The 15,121-nt window shown below is 62.8% G+C and overlaps 1 protein-coding gene across 2 annotated transcripts in view; it reads left to right on the forward strand.

Annotated features, from left to right (window-relative positions):
- Positions 1-9,962, forward strand: part of TAFA5 (TAFA chemokine like family member 5) — a 174,378-nt gene extending 164,416 nt beyond the window's left edge. For both annotated transcript variants that reach the window (XM_070453525.1, XM_070453524.1), the window contains exon 4: positions 7,870-9,962. In XM_070453525.1, the coding sequence (XP_070309626.1) occupies positions 7,870-7,878 (9 nt within the window). In that variant the 3' untranslated portion in view covers positions 7,879-9,962. The remainder of the gene's footprint in view (positions 1-7,869) is intronic.
- The last annotated feature ends 5,159 nt before the right edge of the window (positions 9,963-15,121 follow it).

Consider the following 15,121-nt stretch of genomic DNA (forward strand, 5'->3'; position numbering starts at 1 on the left):
AGAGGCCAGCTGACTACCACCTGCTGGTCAAATCTGGCCCCCTACCTGTTTTTGTAAATAAAGTTTTATTGGCACACAGCCTGGCTTATTCACCCATATATCACCTAGGGATGTGTTCGCACTGCACTGGCAAAGCTGAGTCTTTGCAGAGAGACCTTACAACCTGCAAAGTTAAAAAATATACACTGCCTGGCCCCTGGGAGCATGAGTTTGCCCACCCCAGACTCGATTAATAAAGGCTCATCCGCCCTGAGGGCTGGGGCACAGAGTCACAGTCGCTTAGACATGGGTCATTTAGGAGGTGGAAACAGAACGTGAAGTCTGTAGGCAGCTTTAAGGAAGAAGCACGCCCACTGGCTCGTGGGGGAGAGACTGGAAAAAAGCCTGTGTGTTCTTACCTCCAAGCAGCTGTGTGTAGAAAGCATAATGGTTTCATTGCAGTTAATAAAGAAATGAAAGTGAGAGACAGGAGCTCTCTGTTAATGGCAGGAGCAAACATAAAATAACTGGGAGTAACTCTAGTAAGAAAAATCACATATAAAGATCATGACAAAGCTTCACCATGGGAAACTTACAAAGACTTGCAGAGATGAATAGAAAGATGTCACACACTTTGATCAGGTAGGGATTGTCTAAATATTATGACGTTGTCCTTTCAGACTTGATGTTTAGATTTAATACAATTTCAATCAAATCTCCGATGAAATTTTTCTGGAACATTACAGAATGATTTCATGTCTCATGTTGGGTGGGACCCAGCCACGGTGTGGAACAAGGCTCTGGGACTTGCCCCAGGGTCCACCTCCCGCTGGGAAGGGACATGGGGGTGAAAAAGCTTTGTGAGCTGATCAGCACTGGGCAGTGTGGCCTCAGCTTGCTTCTGCCACTCACCCACCTCATGAGTCCATAGAGGACTGTGCTTCATGAAGTTCCCGGGATCCACTCACCCGCCTCATGAGTCCGTATGGGACCATGCTTCATGAAGTTCCCGGGATCCAGTTACCACCCACGAAGGTGTTCCCTCTTCCGATGCTCTTTCTGAGCCAAGGACCAGACCACGTGGCCAACACATACCCAGATGTTGGTGTCCATAGACAGGGGTGCCGGAGGAAGGGGCGGCCCCCAACAGTGGATGCTGAGAACACCTGCTTTATATTTGAGGGAGATTCAAGTGAGACCCTTACCTTACCCCTCATCCCAAATTAAATTTCCTATGGATTACAGACTAAAATAAGACACCGGAAACCATGAGATGGCTGGAGACGAGGCCAGGTGGGCATTTGAGTTCAGGAGGAAGGACGCTGAAATGGTCCAGCAGCCTGAACACAAGCAGTGACCAGCAGTGATGATGGCAGACACCCCCAACGCTGTTCTGAGCACGTGCCCAGGGTCCCCTGTCCAGGCGGGTGGTCACCGTGGACTGTCGTCACCCCATTTTACAGCTGAGGCCTCTGCAGGTCACCAGAGACCAGGAGGCCGACACTGGGCCCATCCTCAGGGGCAGCCCCGATACCCTGAGCTTCTGAAAGTCAAGCTTCCCTCCACGAGAACCGAGGCCGATGGAAGGTGGGCGTGGGGGGCCTGCCCAGTGGGAGCTGGTTCCCAGCCTGGGACAGGGCAGCAGGCAGACGGGGAGGATCGCAGCTCGGGGCGGAAACTTCCTAAAGCCTGAAATGTGGATGGAACATGTGACGAGAGGTTCTCCATCAGGGGTCGGCTGCCGCAGCACCAACGGGCGCGGCTCCCGGGGCCCCTGGGCTGGGTCTGATCTCCTTTAGCTTCATTTTGAAGCTTCTCAAAGGATTCTGGGAGCCGTGTGAATTTGCCAGTCTTCCTGGAAAGTGCTGGGCATTGCGTCATCAAGAGAGTCAGAGATGCACGTGTCAGCGCCTTTGGACAACGGTCTGGCAGTTGCTCAGAAAGTTAGACACATCTACCACGTGCCCCAGAACCCCTGTCCTGGGGGCTCCCCGGGGTGGGAGGGGGTCGGGGTCACTGCTGACAGGTATACTCTGGGGAATGTGGCAAGTGTTGCAAGCTGACCGTGGTGATGGCTGCCCAGCTCTGAACAAACCAAACCGCGGAGTTGACCCCGTCAGAGGGCACCTGTGGGCTCTGAGCTGTCCCTCAGTGAAGCTCCTTTTAACAGATGGACGTGGATGGATATTTGAGCCACAAAGGGTTTGGCCGGATCCTCGGCCTGCTCCCCAGATGCCTCTGACTGACAGCAGCCTGGCAGGGCCGCCGCACCATCTGCAGACTCGTGTCCCCCTGAGGACGCAGCCTGGGTCCAGCAGTGACTCCCCGCCCGCTGAAAGCGGACATGGCAGGCAGAGCAGAGTCGGGGTTCCACCCTGAGCTCCCCGGGCACGCGGGGCCCCGCATGCTGCGGACGGTCAGGCACCAGAGAGGCTGCCTGACACCCCTCGCAGGCCCCCCGCCACGCCCTGTCATCTCCAGCATCGCTGGGACTTCAGGACGGCGGGGCGGCTGCGAGCGATGGTTGGCCAAATGTGTCGCCCTCTGATGCTGGCGTTGGCGGAGCCGGCAGGGTGGGGGCAGCAGGGACTTCAGAGTCTGCCTCTGCCTAGGGACAGAGCAGACAGACCAGAGGCCGGAGCTGTCAGACCCCCTTCGGGAAAGCTGCCTGGCGAGCTGGACCTTCCAGGGGCAGCTGAGCAGGATGTTGCCGGGGTTCCGGCCTCCCCCCGGGTGGAGTGGAGGTCTCTCTCCGCCGCCTCCCTCAGGCAGGCCTCGGGGAGACTGGGGCCGGGCACTCACTGCCTACTGGGGAGACGGGCCTGCGGGACCGGTGCAGGGAGAGAGATCTGCTGGGAGGGGCCCCTGGCGTGTTTTAAGCGCTGGCTCTCGCGTCTTCTCTGTCTCGTTGTTCCACTGGGACACCCTCGTCGGCACTCAGCCCCTCCCGGCGTTTGCCTCCCCCCTCCCCACACACACGTCACTTTGTCCCCCGAGGGCCGGTTCCACTGTGACCGGTGCAGCAGACTCGCCCTGGTGAGCGGGTGCCAAATCAGCTCCTCTACTCCGACACGCAGGGTCTGCTCTGCCCGGGGCAGGCCGCTGAGCACACAGTTCTCTCGCATTCCCGCCTCGGGCTGGGTGCCGGCCTCCCTCCCGCCCTCCCGCCCTTTGCTGGTTCTTGACCAGCCTGGCCAGAGGTGGGGCCTGCCTCCCCCGGCCCTGGGAGGCCAGCAGCTCCGGGTGGTTGAGGCCACGCAGAGGCTTTGTTAGCCAGAGACCCCGGGAGGGGAGACGCGTGGCCGCCGCTGAGCCCGGGGCGGCCGGCGTGGTCACCTGAGTCCTAGCCAGGGGCCGAGGTGTGAGGGTGGCGGGGGAGGGGGCCCTGAGGTCAGACCCGGCTTCTCCCGGTCGGCTGGGCCCCAGACCCGGGCCCCCGGGGTGCTGTGGGGATGTGATGTGCAGAGCGGCCCATCTGCGTGCCCTGCCCCTGCCGGGCCGCCTCCCCTCCCTGGCTTCTCTCGTCAAGGGCACCGTGGAGGCCTGGCCCTTCAGGACCGGCTCTGCGAGGTCCCACAAGACCCCCGCAGCCTGCAGCCTCTGGGGCGGATTCCCAGGCGCGGGCCGCACTGCTGCGTGTCTTCACGGTGTCCCTGCTGGTCTGGGGCAGTTCGTGTGATCTTTGGGGGCTGTGGGCTCCAGGGGACGAAGCCCTTCACTCGCTGCCCGCTCAGGGACCCTAAGTATCAGGAGGCAGCGTGGCTGTCACCCTCCTGGTGCCCAGCAGCCCCTGAGGGAGACAGAGGGGGGCTCAGGTGTGCCGGGGACAGGCAGCCTTGGGGGCAGCCACAGTGACCAGTAGCTGCAATCGGGGCAGCCAGACTGGTCCCCAAGGGGCGCCCCGCCGCCTCCTGCCAGGCATCCCCAGGCCACGAGCTGCCCTGGCCTTTGTCTGCAGCCCCGCCGTTTGCGGTGTCCCGTCTCCGCCCTGTCCGCCCCAGGCACCAGCCACCACTCTGAGTTTTCACCTGGACTTGGGTCTCCAGGTGGCCGCCTCCCTCACGCCCGGGCAGAGGGGGCCACGTCTCAGCATCTACGCGCCTCTGGGGATGAGCGTGTCCCTTCCCTCCTCAGGCGTCTGGGACCGCCCGGGTTCGGGGCTCAGTTAACGACATCCCTCACGTGTGAGATCAGGAAACCGTCCCAGAGCCGCAGTCACGCGGCTGGCTGGGTGTGGACGGGACGATGCTCAGCCTTTCCAGAAGCTTCTCCCAGGCTTTTACTTTCTCCACGGTAACAGCCTTCGTGGTCAAGCCCTCTCGCAGAGTCCACGGTCGTCTCGAGGCCCCGTGGTTTCCGTGTCTCTGCGATTCATCAGGACCTTTAGCTCAGGGCGTTCAATCCAGAACCTCGAGCTTCCTGAACAGAAGGCTCATGCAGACCCAGAAGGCAGTGGGAACTTTCAGAGGAACCGAGACTGTGACTCCGTGGACTCATAGAGCTGGAGAGCATCCCTGTGTTTTGTGAACAAAGCTTTATAGTCTCCAAACACCAAGAAAAACCAACTCATCACCTCGGAATGCGGGCTTCCCCGGCTGGTGGGAGAGACTCCCCTGGACGGGAACCCCAGCGGGTCCACAATGCCAGCTCAGACCAGCCCCCATATGCACAGATGCGGAGGGGACCCCAGGCTGGACCCCCCCCCCCAGAGACAGAGAGACCACTGCCCAAGCTCCTGGCGGATGGAGCCCACGTCCCTCCCAGCCTGGGGTCCCGGTCACTGACCCTGCTTCTACCTGAGCAGGTGCGAGGAGGGAGCCCTGGAGCTGAGACCCCCCAGCTCAGGCCCTCCTTCCGTCTCGTTTGTCTCCCCAGGGCTCAGGCATGTGGTCCCCAGGTGTGGGGCAGCCCCCCAGGAGATCCCGGGGTCCCTCGGGGGTGTGGCCTACTGTCTTGAGGGGCCTGTCCCCAGGGAAGGGTGCTGGGAACCAGAGGACCCGGTTTCCAGCGGAGCAGCCTCCCACCGCCCACAGGGCCAGCCGGGGGCCGTGAGGACCAGCACGGGGCCCTGAGCGGGGACCCCGAGACGGGCCTCGGCCAGGAGATCCCTCGCTCGGAAGCGTGCCTCTGGGGCCAGAAGAGCCCTGTCGGCCCCGCTGCAGCTGGTCCCCGGGCTCTGACCGCCTTCCCAGGCTGCAGACCCGACTCCCCGGCCTCTCTCCCAGTCACTGGGCCTCGGAACCAGCTGGAAGTCCCCACCCATGGGTGCTGCTGGGTGGGCCGGACCTTTTGTCCCAGACGGGCACAGCCTCTGAGGATGTCGGGCTGCCCATCCATTCCCGATGGCCATGCCGCGGTCAGGCTGCTGAGCCCAAGCTCTGACCACAAAGGCCGCAGACCCGTGAGCCCCCGCCTGGCTGGTCTGGCTGCAGTCCCTACCCTCTGGTGGTTCTGGGTCTGCCTCCCTCTGCCACTCAGCGTGGGCCTGGCCACAGAAGGAAGGGGACTCTCTGGGCTCAGGAGGAAGCTGGACAGGCCCCCGTGTCGCTCTGTCCTGGCTTCTGTCTCCAGGCTGGGCCCGTGGGGGGGCGCTGGCCGGAGCGGACAGGGGCCTGGTGTCCACCCTTCCCCACCCACCTGCCCACCCAGGGGCAGGAAAGGCCAGAGGCCAAGGGGTGTGGGGGAAAGCGGAGACCCCCTGAGGATGAGGGGACCCCCTGTGACAAGCCCTAGGACGGTGTGTAATGACTGGGTTGCTTTAAGCCACGAAGGCGTCCCGAATGGACTCCCAGCCCTGCTTCCCTCCCAGAAAAGGAAACCTGAGTGTCCGCAAGACGGCATAGACGAGAGCCACGGGTGGAACGCGCTGGGCGGCAGGCCCACGGGCACGTGCCGGGGTCTCTCGCCGGCCTGCCCATGATGAAACGCGCGTCCTTGTTCAGATCGGGAAGAAACGCAGGGCCCGGCCAGACAAACTGACATAGATGTGAGTGTGTTCCCCTCCTCCGGCCGGCACGAGAAGTGAAGAGGAGTCCTCAGCCAAAGCTGGCCTCTTTTCGGTGGAATGACGGGGCGTGGGAGCCTCTGCTGTCTGAGCTCGCAGACGTGAGAGGCAGCGGCCCAGGCGGCGCTGGGAGGGGGGCGCTGAGACGGCCCTGGCCCTGCCCGTCTGTCCCGTGTGAGCACGGACATGGCCAGGGGCCGCCGACCCCCCGGACAGGCTGCCGGCCTGCCCCCGGACGACGCGAGCGCTCATGCCGAGCCCCAGCCTCATCGTTGCTGTAACACTGAGCGTGTGAGCTGTTACGGAGTGCAGACGAAATGCAGTAACGTTATCAAAATATTTACCTTCGGGGACAGAAACGTGGGTGGATTTTTATTTTGTTTATGCTCCTGTGTTTTCCCATTTATCCACAAGTAAGAACTTACACAACTTTCTATGTAGAAAAAGTAGGTTCGGTGCTTCCTTTCTTGGTTACCCCTCGAGCTAGCCAGTGAGTGGCCAGGCTGGACGGTCTCGGTCATGGACGTGACTGGACAGGTCGGGGAGGGCATCTGCCCTGGTCTGTGCGCAGCCGAGCGGAGGGCGGGCCTGGACGTGGCCTGCAGAGTCCCGGGCAGGCGAGGGTCACCACCCCTCCTGGACCCTGCGCCAAGCACAGCTCGCACGGGGGCCTCTGTCCAACGTGGGAGAGCTGGGGGAGGGGTGCTCCTGCGGGTTAGGGTCCGGGTCCCGGGGCTGATAGGCAGCTGGTCAGAAGCATGCAACCATGACCCTGCGCCGGTCTGGACAGTGACCCCAGGACCCTGCGCCGGTCTGGACAGTGACCCCCCCAGGACCCCGTGCCGGTCTGGACAGTGACCCCCCCAGGACCCTGAGCCGGTCTGGACAGCGACCCCCCAGGACCCTGCGCCGTTCTGGACAGTGACCCTCCCCCCCAGGACCCTGCGCCGGTCTGGACAGTGACCCCAGGCTGTGTCCCACCCTGGCCCTGCTCCCCGCCCCCCTCCTGGAGACACAGGGCTTCCGAGCCTCTCCCCCGCTGCCCGCCGTCATACCCATCCCCCTCTCCAGCGGCGCGTGGCGCTCGCCTCGGGGGCTACTGTCGCTCTGGACACATGCCCACAGCCCCGGGGTCCCACACCAGTCCTGCTCCTGCAGCCCCTGGGAGGCCCCGTCCTGCCGAGCGGGTGGGCCCGGCGTGGACGTGGACGCTCGGCGGGAGGCTGCGGGGGTGCCCCGGGGAAACCCCCACCCCCGTCCTGTGTCCGCTGTCTCACCCGTGACACTCCCACTGCAGAGCAGAGTCTGGGGACCCCTCTCCCCTCACAGCCCTGACCTGGCATGTTCTGCCGTGTCCCCGAGACATTTGGGTGCTCTGCACCCACCAACCAGCATGCACACCCCAGCCCTGCATCCTGCCAGGGGCTCCGTGGGGGTGAGGCACACTTGTTTCCAGCGCTCTGCTCTGTGCAATTACGCAGTGCCTGCTGTGTACACGGTTAAAGAAACAGGTCGATGCAACCCAGACCTGAGGGCCTGGCCAGCACAGGACGAAGGACACATAGCTCACACCAGCTGCTGAGAGTTCCAGCATGTTCCCTCGTCACGGCCAAGGGCTGGGGGCGGGGACCCACCCCCGGGGGGGGGCGGGGACCCACCCCCCGGAGGAAGGGGGTGTTCCCAAGGGCTTCTCCTTATGGCAAGCATAGCTTTCTCCTCCAGTTTGGGTCTGAAAATTAGTTTTTGTCCTCAAGAAAGTCTGCTGGCGTCTTTTGAGCAGTTGTCTGGGTGAGCCCAGCCTCGTGGGGTCCCTGGGTTCCTGCCGTTCCTGACGGGTACCTGTGGTGAGCGTGGAGGCTGACAGCTCTCCTCTCTCTGCTTCTCAGGTCTCCTGACAAACGCAGCCTCAGAGGGGCGCCAGCAGTGGCCCCGGCGCCCTGGAGAGTCCGCAGCTCAGCCACGGTCCTCGGCCCGTCGTGGACGCCGCCTGCCCTCTGCCATCCGCCCACCCTCCGTTTCTCTAGCCCGTCAAGGACAGCCTGCTTCCTCGGCAGCCCGTGCGGAGTCTGTCCGGCCTCCCCCAGGACTCAGGCCGGGGACACGCCGCGGGGCCGCATTGCTGGGCACCCCTGGAGCCTGGCCTGGCCGCCCTCCCGGCCTGGACTTGGAGAAGGAGGAGGACGAGGAGGACGAGACTGAAGCCCCGTCAGCCCGGGAGTGGAGGACAGCGCCGGGTCCCGGGAGGACTGAGTCTCGGACGCAGATGTGGCCTCTCCTCGAGCCCCAGACTGTCCGAATCGCTTTTATTTTCTTATCCTTTCAGTATATTCAATAGACCAAAGAGCAAAATCTATTTTCACGTGGACTCGCCCTCACCATCCGAGTCCCTGGGTTCGACGGGGGGTACACTGGGGCAGAGACGTGCCCGGGCGGCCCCCGCCCCATGAACACTGCGGGCCCTGCCCCCGCCCCGCGCAGCCGGAGGACGCGGCCGGAGGACACGTGGCCTGTGATGTCCCCACGCGGACCCCGCGGGCACGCCTGCCGGGGACCGCAGCCCGCCGCGCACACCTGCTCCTCTCTACTTAGGTGGACCTTCTCCTACTAAAATCACTTTCTGTTTTAACCAGTTCGACGCGCCTCTCGCCGCCCCATTCAGATAGCGGGACAATCCAGGATCCGCAAGAGCATGTTGGGTCTCCCATGACTGCTGTCTCATCCGACCGCCCTTTAGCTCCAGAAAGCAAATTAAAGAAAGCGAAAGTAACACTTGTTTGAAAGAGATCATTAAATGTATTTTGCAAAGCCGAAAGTTATATATTTAACAGTTTTTATATGTTGTATATTTGTAGAAAATCTTATTTAACAATTCATGTGGTAGCCCCAGGCGTCCCTGAGAGTCAGACCGGGACAGGAGCCTCCCAAAGGGTCTGGGGCGGGTGTTGGGGACCTGCACCCCCAGACAGAGGGGCACCCAGCGTGCGGAGGGGGCAGGACTTGGGGGCGGCGGGCTGAGCACCATGTCTGGGCGGCACAGGCACACTGGCCGGTGACACAGAAGGGCCGCTGGCCTTTCTCTTGGTTTGGGTCGGATGGTCCTGCCCCCTGGGCCTCTGTCCTGGGAGTGTCCAGTCCTTGGATCACGCCTATTCCAACCAATTTTATTTCCTGTTTTCTTACCCCCTCTCGCGTTCGCAGATCTGGAGGGCAGTTGGCAGCAGAACTTGTCTTCCCCATCAGATGCCCCCTGTGATCTCAGTCTTCATGCCAGAAGGCGGAGACAGTGGGGGACGGGCCGAGCCCGCATCTCCCCTGTCCCTCCTGCGAGGCGGGGTCGCCAGGCCCCACGGATAAGGGACAGTTACGTTTACCTTCCCCCGGCCGCCCTGTGCCAGGCCCCTTTATCTTCCTGAGTTTCAGCTGAAGTATACTACCTAAGAGTCCAATTAACAGGAGTGTTATGCTAGGTCTATGCTACTAAAAAAAAAAAAAAATTATAAAAAAACTATATAGAAGTTGTTCCAGCCACCCATAGACTAAAGATAGGAGAGAAACTCCATTTATTTAAGACCCATTCCAACGTCCATGAGTATTTAGTTACCTTCGGTCACCACAGATTCACAGGCACGTGTATCCTGGGGTGAAAGGGATGGCTGGCGGTTGCATTTCCCATCACAGAGGAGGCGGCCGCGGGGTGCTGGCTCCCCCAGGCTGGCCCCAGGCTCCTCGGCCCGTGGTCACTCCAGTAGTGGGGAGGGAGGCCTGGGGAGGGTCCCCGACCCAGCGCACCTCTGCCCTGCCTGCCAGCGTCCCCACCACCTCCCCCCTCACCTGTTTCTTTCGACAGTGGGTGTAGACACCTTCTGAGGGCAGAGACTGGGAGTTTGATATGTTGCAGCATTTTTCCCCTTGTTTTACAGTATTCAGTTTTGTGTTGATTCAGCTAAATTATGAAAATAAAGAGAAACTCCTTTGATAAGCATGGCTTTTGTTCGCTGGCCGCGGTGTCCTGGGAGGGGCTTTCGCCAGTGTGGCTGGCAGAGATGGAGTTCAGGGCTCCAGTGCTGACAGGGCCTCCTTCCCGGGAGGAGCCTCATGACCACGGGCAGGCGAGAGCCCCCCAAGCATTTCTGGCCCCACGGAGGCTCCCGGACGCCCAGCCCGGGGCAGGCGAGCAGCGCCTGACCGGTAGCTACTGCTTCATCCCCGGCCAAGTCCATGGGAAGGCTGACAGCCACCTGCCTTCACCCCCTCCCCGGGGTCTGTGAGCCTGGCTCTGCTCATGCCCCCAGGCCCACCTCAGACCCCTGCACAGGGGCTCTAGAAGGAGACTCTTGTCTGAAGGCCCCCCCTTTCCAGGGAAATCCGCTCGGATATCCAAACAGCAGATTTCGGTGTGTTCCGAATCGGGGCAGACTGTGACTGTCAGCTTCCAAGTGCTCTTGATAAAATTTCAGCTCTGGGACCTCAGCCTGGCGGGCGGGCCGTGGGCATCTCGAAGTCTGTGCTAGATTTAAGGAGGCTTCATTGGCCTTTGGAGCCACTCCAGGGAGTGAAGGAGACCCCGCCCTCCCACACGGAGCCGGGCTCATCCCAAGAGGAAGACGGACAAAATGCAGGCCTGGCTGCCACCACAGGGCCTCCCAGGGGTGCCCTACACTGTCGGGGGACCTGGGCGTCCATGCCAGACAGGGCCTTCCGAGGACTACACCACAGGAAAGAGCTGGGCGACTTGGCCATCAGCGTCCAAGCAGGCAGGGCAGTGTGGCCGGGAGAGGGACCGCCCTCGCCTCCCCCCTCTGTGCACAGGGAGAAATGAGCCGGAAGGGGGCAGGGGGTGTGCAGGCCAGAGGAAGTAACCTCCCCCACCCAGAGCCACGTGCACCCGTAGCTACTCCAGAGCCTTCTGGGCAGAGCAGGGGAAAATAGAATCGTGAGGCCAGAGGAAAGAGAAAGAGCTTCGTAACCACCGAGGTTCGTGAAAACAGCCCCTGATCTCCAAGCGAAGCCTGGTGTACCTTCGGGATGGGCCTGGTGGCGCTGCAGTGACAGCCGACCTCTCTGAGGCCGACCTTCCCATCAGCAGGGCTCTCCCCTCCCGCCACAAGCTAGGGTGCCCCGCGAGCGCGTCTCTCTGGCATCCAGAACCCACTGCAAAGCCTTGCAGGTGGAAGCAGCTTCTGCCTGTCTCCTTGGCGGCGGCCTCGCCTCCTCTGATCTGGCCACGCCTCCCCTCACCTGGCCTCGCCCCTCTGCCCCGGCCAAGCCAGCTCTGCCCAACCTCGCCTCCCCTGACCTGGCCATGCCCCTCTGCGCGACCACGTCCCCTGTCCAGACCACGCCCCTCTGTCAGAGCCACGCCCCCGCCCCGGCCATGCCTGCACTGACCTGGCCACGCCCCTCAGTCCCGGCCTCCTCACTCCGGACCTGGCCACGCCCCTCTGTCTCGACCACGCCCCTGTCCCGACCACGCCCTGGCCACGCCCCCTCTGCCCTGTCCACCCCAGGCTGGGCCAAGTCTGGCTCTTCCATAACAGCTCTTCATCTGTGTCTGCTGACTTGAGCTCCTGGCCTCAGTTTCCTGACCCACCAAAGGCAACAGGTCTCCCTGCGGCCCACCTACATGGTGGGGAACGGATGTGAGGTCCGCCTCCCCCCGTGGGGGAGTCACACACTCCCCCCACGGGGCTTGGGCCCAGCTGGGCTGTGACCTGAGGCTGGGCGAGTGTTGTCCGGAGGAGGGGAAGGACTGCTCTCCACCCCCGCCGGACAGCGTTGCTGGAGGGCCGTGCTCCCCAGGGACACGACCCTGACCTGCGGAGGCCGCCCGGCTGTATGTCGGGAGGGGCCGGAGTCTGGGAGCGGGCCCTGGCCCGGCTGCCCGCACTGCCCGGATGCGCCTGCGCTCCGGGCCTCGGGCTTCCAGTTGGTGGAACAGAGGGAGCTGGGCGGAGCTCACCCTGCTCCTGGAGACTGAAGAGGAGCGCGAGAATCACCTGGTGCCCGGCGGCCTGAGAGAACAGGAGGGACGGTGCTGATTTAGGGGTGACGCCGTGAGTCAGGGCCACCAACAGTGACCCATCTCCCAGAACCCTGTGCCACCGCCGCCTATCGGCCTGCAGCTCCGCCTCCTGGAAGGAGTGAAGCAGGCTGCGGGTGATGGGGGTCCAGGGGGCACCTGCCTACAGGGGCAGGTGAGGTTCTGGGGCAGGGGCAGGACAGGGCTTCTTAAGCCGATCCCACTGTGACTGTCTCTACAGCGATCAGGCACACGCTCCACAGTCAGTTCCTGGACCAGCCAACCAGGACCGCTGTACATGCCTGTGTAGGGAGTGTATGCATGTGTGTGTGTGTGTGTGTGTGTGTGTACACGTGCCTGTTCTCATGCTCACTCTCGTGTGCGGAGCACTTCCTAGGTCAGGGGTCCAAGTCACACACCACCACCCAGAGAGGTTGGCGCCCACCAGAGTGTGCATCTGTTGAAACCCCCTGTGGAGGTGAAGCTCGGGAGGATCCCAGAGGTTCCCAGGGTGCTGGGCTCAGCAAGAAGAGTGGGAGCCACCTCTCGTCCTGCTGGTCTAAGCGGACACTGGGCCCGGTGTCCCCAGCAGAACCTGTGACAGCGCCCGCATGCCTCCGAGAGGACCCACTTCAGGGCTCAGGAGGCTCCCTGAGTGGCCGGGTCAGCCCGGCCCAGAGAGAGGCAACACCGGGGTGCAGAAGGGGCTCCTGGCGGACATGGGGGCTGTGGGTGCTCAGGGAGGGCTAAAGAAGGCAGACATGAGTGGGAGGAAGTGGGCTCAGGGGCCCCAGGGCGGTGGGCAAGGAGAGGGGCTGAAACGGGTGTCCGGGTCTCTCAGTGCAGCTCCAGGACCTCAGGACGGCAGCCTGCCCTCCCAGGACACGTCCCGTGTTTGCCCACGGGCACTCTTCACCCCGCACCGGGACTTGCTGGCCGCCCCCCACTAAGATGCACCCATTCCACGGGGGTTGCTCACACGCTCTGTCCTAACCGGGGAACCCAGCAGCTCCCAGAGCAGGAACCGCGTGCGGACCTTCACAGGTGCTGCCCTGCATCCCCAGCTCCACTGGTCGGATCAGAGCTTACAGCCCTGGTCTGTTCCAGACATCCATCTGTCCTTCTGTCTCTCAGCCACCCTCTAGACCGCCAAGGCAGGGCCTGATCACCCAACGCACGGACCGTCATCCCTCTACTCCTCCTGGGCGCCAGCCTGGGCATCGGGCATCCCTCCTGAGGGTGGGGGTGGGCCCCCTGGCCTCACTGCCCTGGAGGACCCGCGTGCCCCCTTCTGGCTGGCCAGCTGGTCTGGTCGTGTGTCCTCTCCATTTAGTCACTGGCTTTCTTAGGGGATGCACTGAATCTTAAATCATCTTTTATTTCTTCTTCTGCACCCAGGGTCATGGAATTGCTTTAAAATAATAACCACATTTATTTTCTGCTTTTATAGATGTCACCTCATTTATTCCTTCCACCAGCACCGCAGGGAGGAGGCCCGCCTCCTTCCTGGTGGGGTGCAGGGGCCCCTCTACTGGGGCGGCACCCAGTGGACCCACCTGTGACATCGCTGGCCCTTCATCCCTGGGGGACCCTCGCCAGGAGAGGGCTTTATTCCAGGGCAAGAGGATCCCAGAAGTTGCCCATCTATGCCTGCTGCACCGTCCAGTGCCATGGTAAAGACAGGGGGTGAGCCTGGGAGGCGAGAAAGGAGCCCAACCGTGGAGGTGTCCCCACCTCACAGCACCTCAGCTCTGCAGAGGGCGAGCGCTAAGGAAAAGGCACGCTCCCCTCGGGGCTCAGAGAGTAAAGAGTCCGCCTGCAATGCAGGAGACGCAGGTTTGATCCCTGGGTCGGGAAGATCCCCCGGAGAAGGGGATAGCCACCCAAGCCAGGACTCTTGTCTGGGAAGTGCCATGGACAGAGGAGCCTGGAGGGTTACAGTCCATGGGGCTGCGAAGAGTCGGACAGCAGTGAGCAATGGACACTTTCACTCTGAGCCCTGTGGAAACAGTCGGGAAGGTTCCACCAGGGACCACCGCAACAGGGGAGGTCAGGTTCCACGCCCAGCAGAGCGGACGGACGGCTGGGGATTTACAGCCAAGCAGCAAAGTGGACAGGCGGCCAGGACTGGACACGGAGGGGCTGGGGGTTCCTGCTGTAGACGTGCCAGCCAAGGTGGGGCCCCCGAGACTGACGCGGCAGGACTCTGGCTAAGACGGGCATGCTGAGGTCACACGTGGGATCCCAACGCCAGGCTGGCCGAGCGCCAGATTCGGTCAAGGGGAGCGTTTTGGTCATGAGCCTCTCTGAGCGTGGAGATGGTACCTCCCACACCAACCTCCACAGTGCGGCCCTCCCATTTGAGCCTGGCCTCACTTGCAGGAAGACAGACAAGGAAGGAAATGCTCCTGTTGCCAAGGAGATGCTGAGACACCTGCTGAGCCCGCGATCACCACTGGGCTCCCAACGCTCCGGGGAGAGCAGGGAGGAGGGTCGCCCAGAGGCACCTTCCAGGTGACGCTTGGTCTGACACTGCGCGGACCCCGGCAGGGCCAGCCCTCGGGCAGAGGTCGGCTGTACCCCCTGGAGCAAAGCCTGCCCCTGTCCGGGCCCAGCCCCGCATGCCAAGGATGGCCCGGCTGCCCCTCCTACCCCGGGCCCCATCAGTGAGGGCTCCCGGGACCCTTCTGAGGGACGAGGCCTCACCCAGCCAGACAGGGGGACGGCCTGGACTCCCTTCTGAGAGACGCAGACGAGCCCAGCCCACGTGGGGTCCGTGGCCCCGTGCTCCAGCTCCATCTCGTCCCAGAAAAGCCATGTCGTGCGCGGGTCAGCTAAGGCACTGGGGCCCACAGCCCGCCGTGGGACCGTCTGACTGGCTCGGGGGGTGGGGCCACATTGGGTGGGGCCTAAAGCCCATGCCCGGGACTCCCAGGACACGGAAGGGGGCCCTGCCCCCGGCGCAGCCTGGCAGGTGGGAGGGGGAGGCTGGAGGACCTTGGGCTGAGCGCTCAGGAGCGTGAACACAGCACTGAGTCCCAGAATCCACCCGGTCCAGGAGCGGCTCGGATCTGCTGTGCGCCTGGGGAGGCCGCAGTCCCCACAGGAGCATCCGTGTT

Source organism: Odocoileus virginianus, chromosome 23, assembly GCF_023699985.2.
Source record: "Odocoileus virginianus isolate 20LAN1187 ecotype Illinois chromosome 23, Ovbor_1.2, whole genome shotgun sequence".
Classification (NCBI taxonomy): Eukaryota; Metazoa; Chordata; class Mammalia; order Artiodactyla; family Cervidae; genus Odocoileus; species Odocoileus virginianus.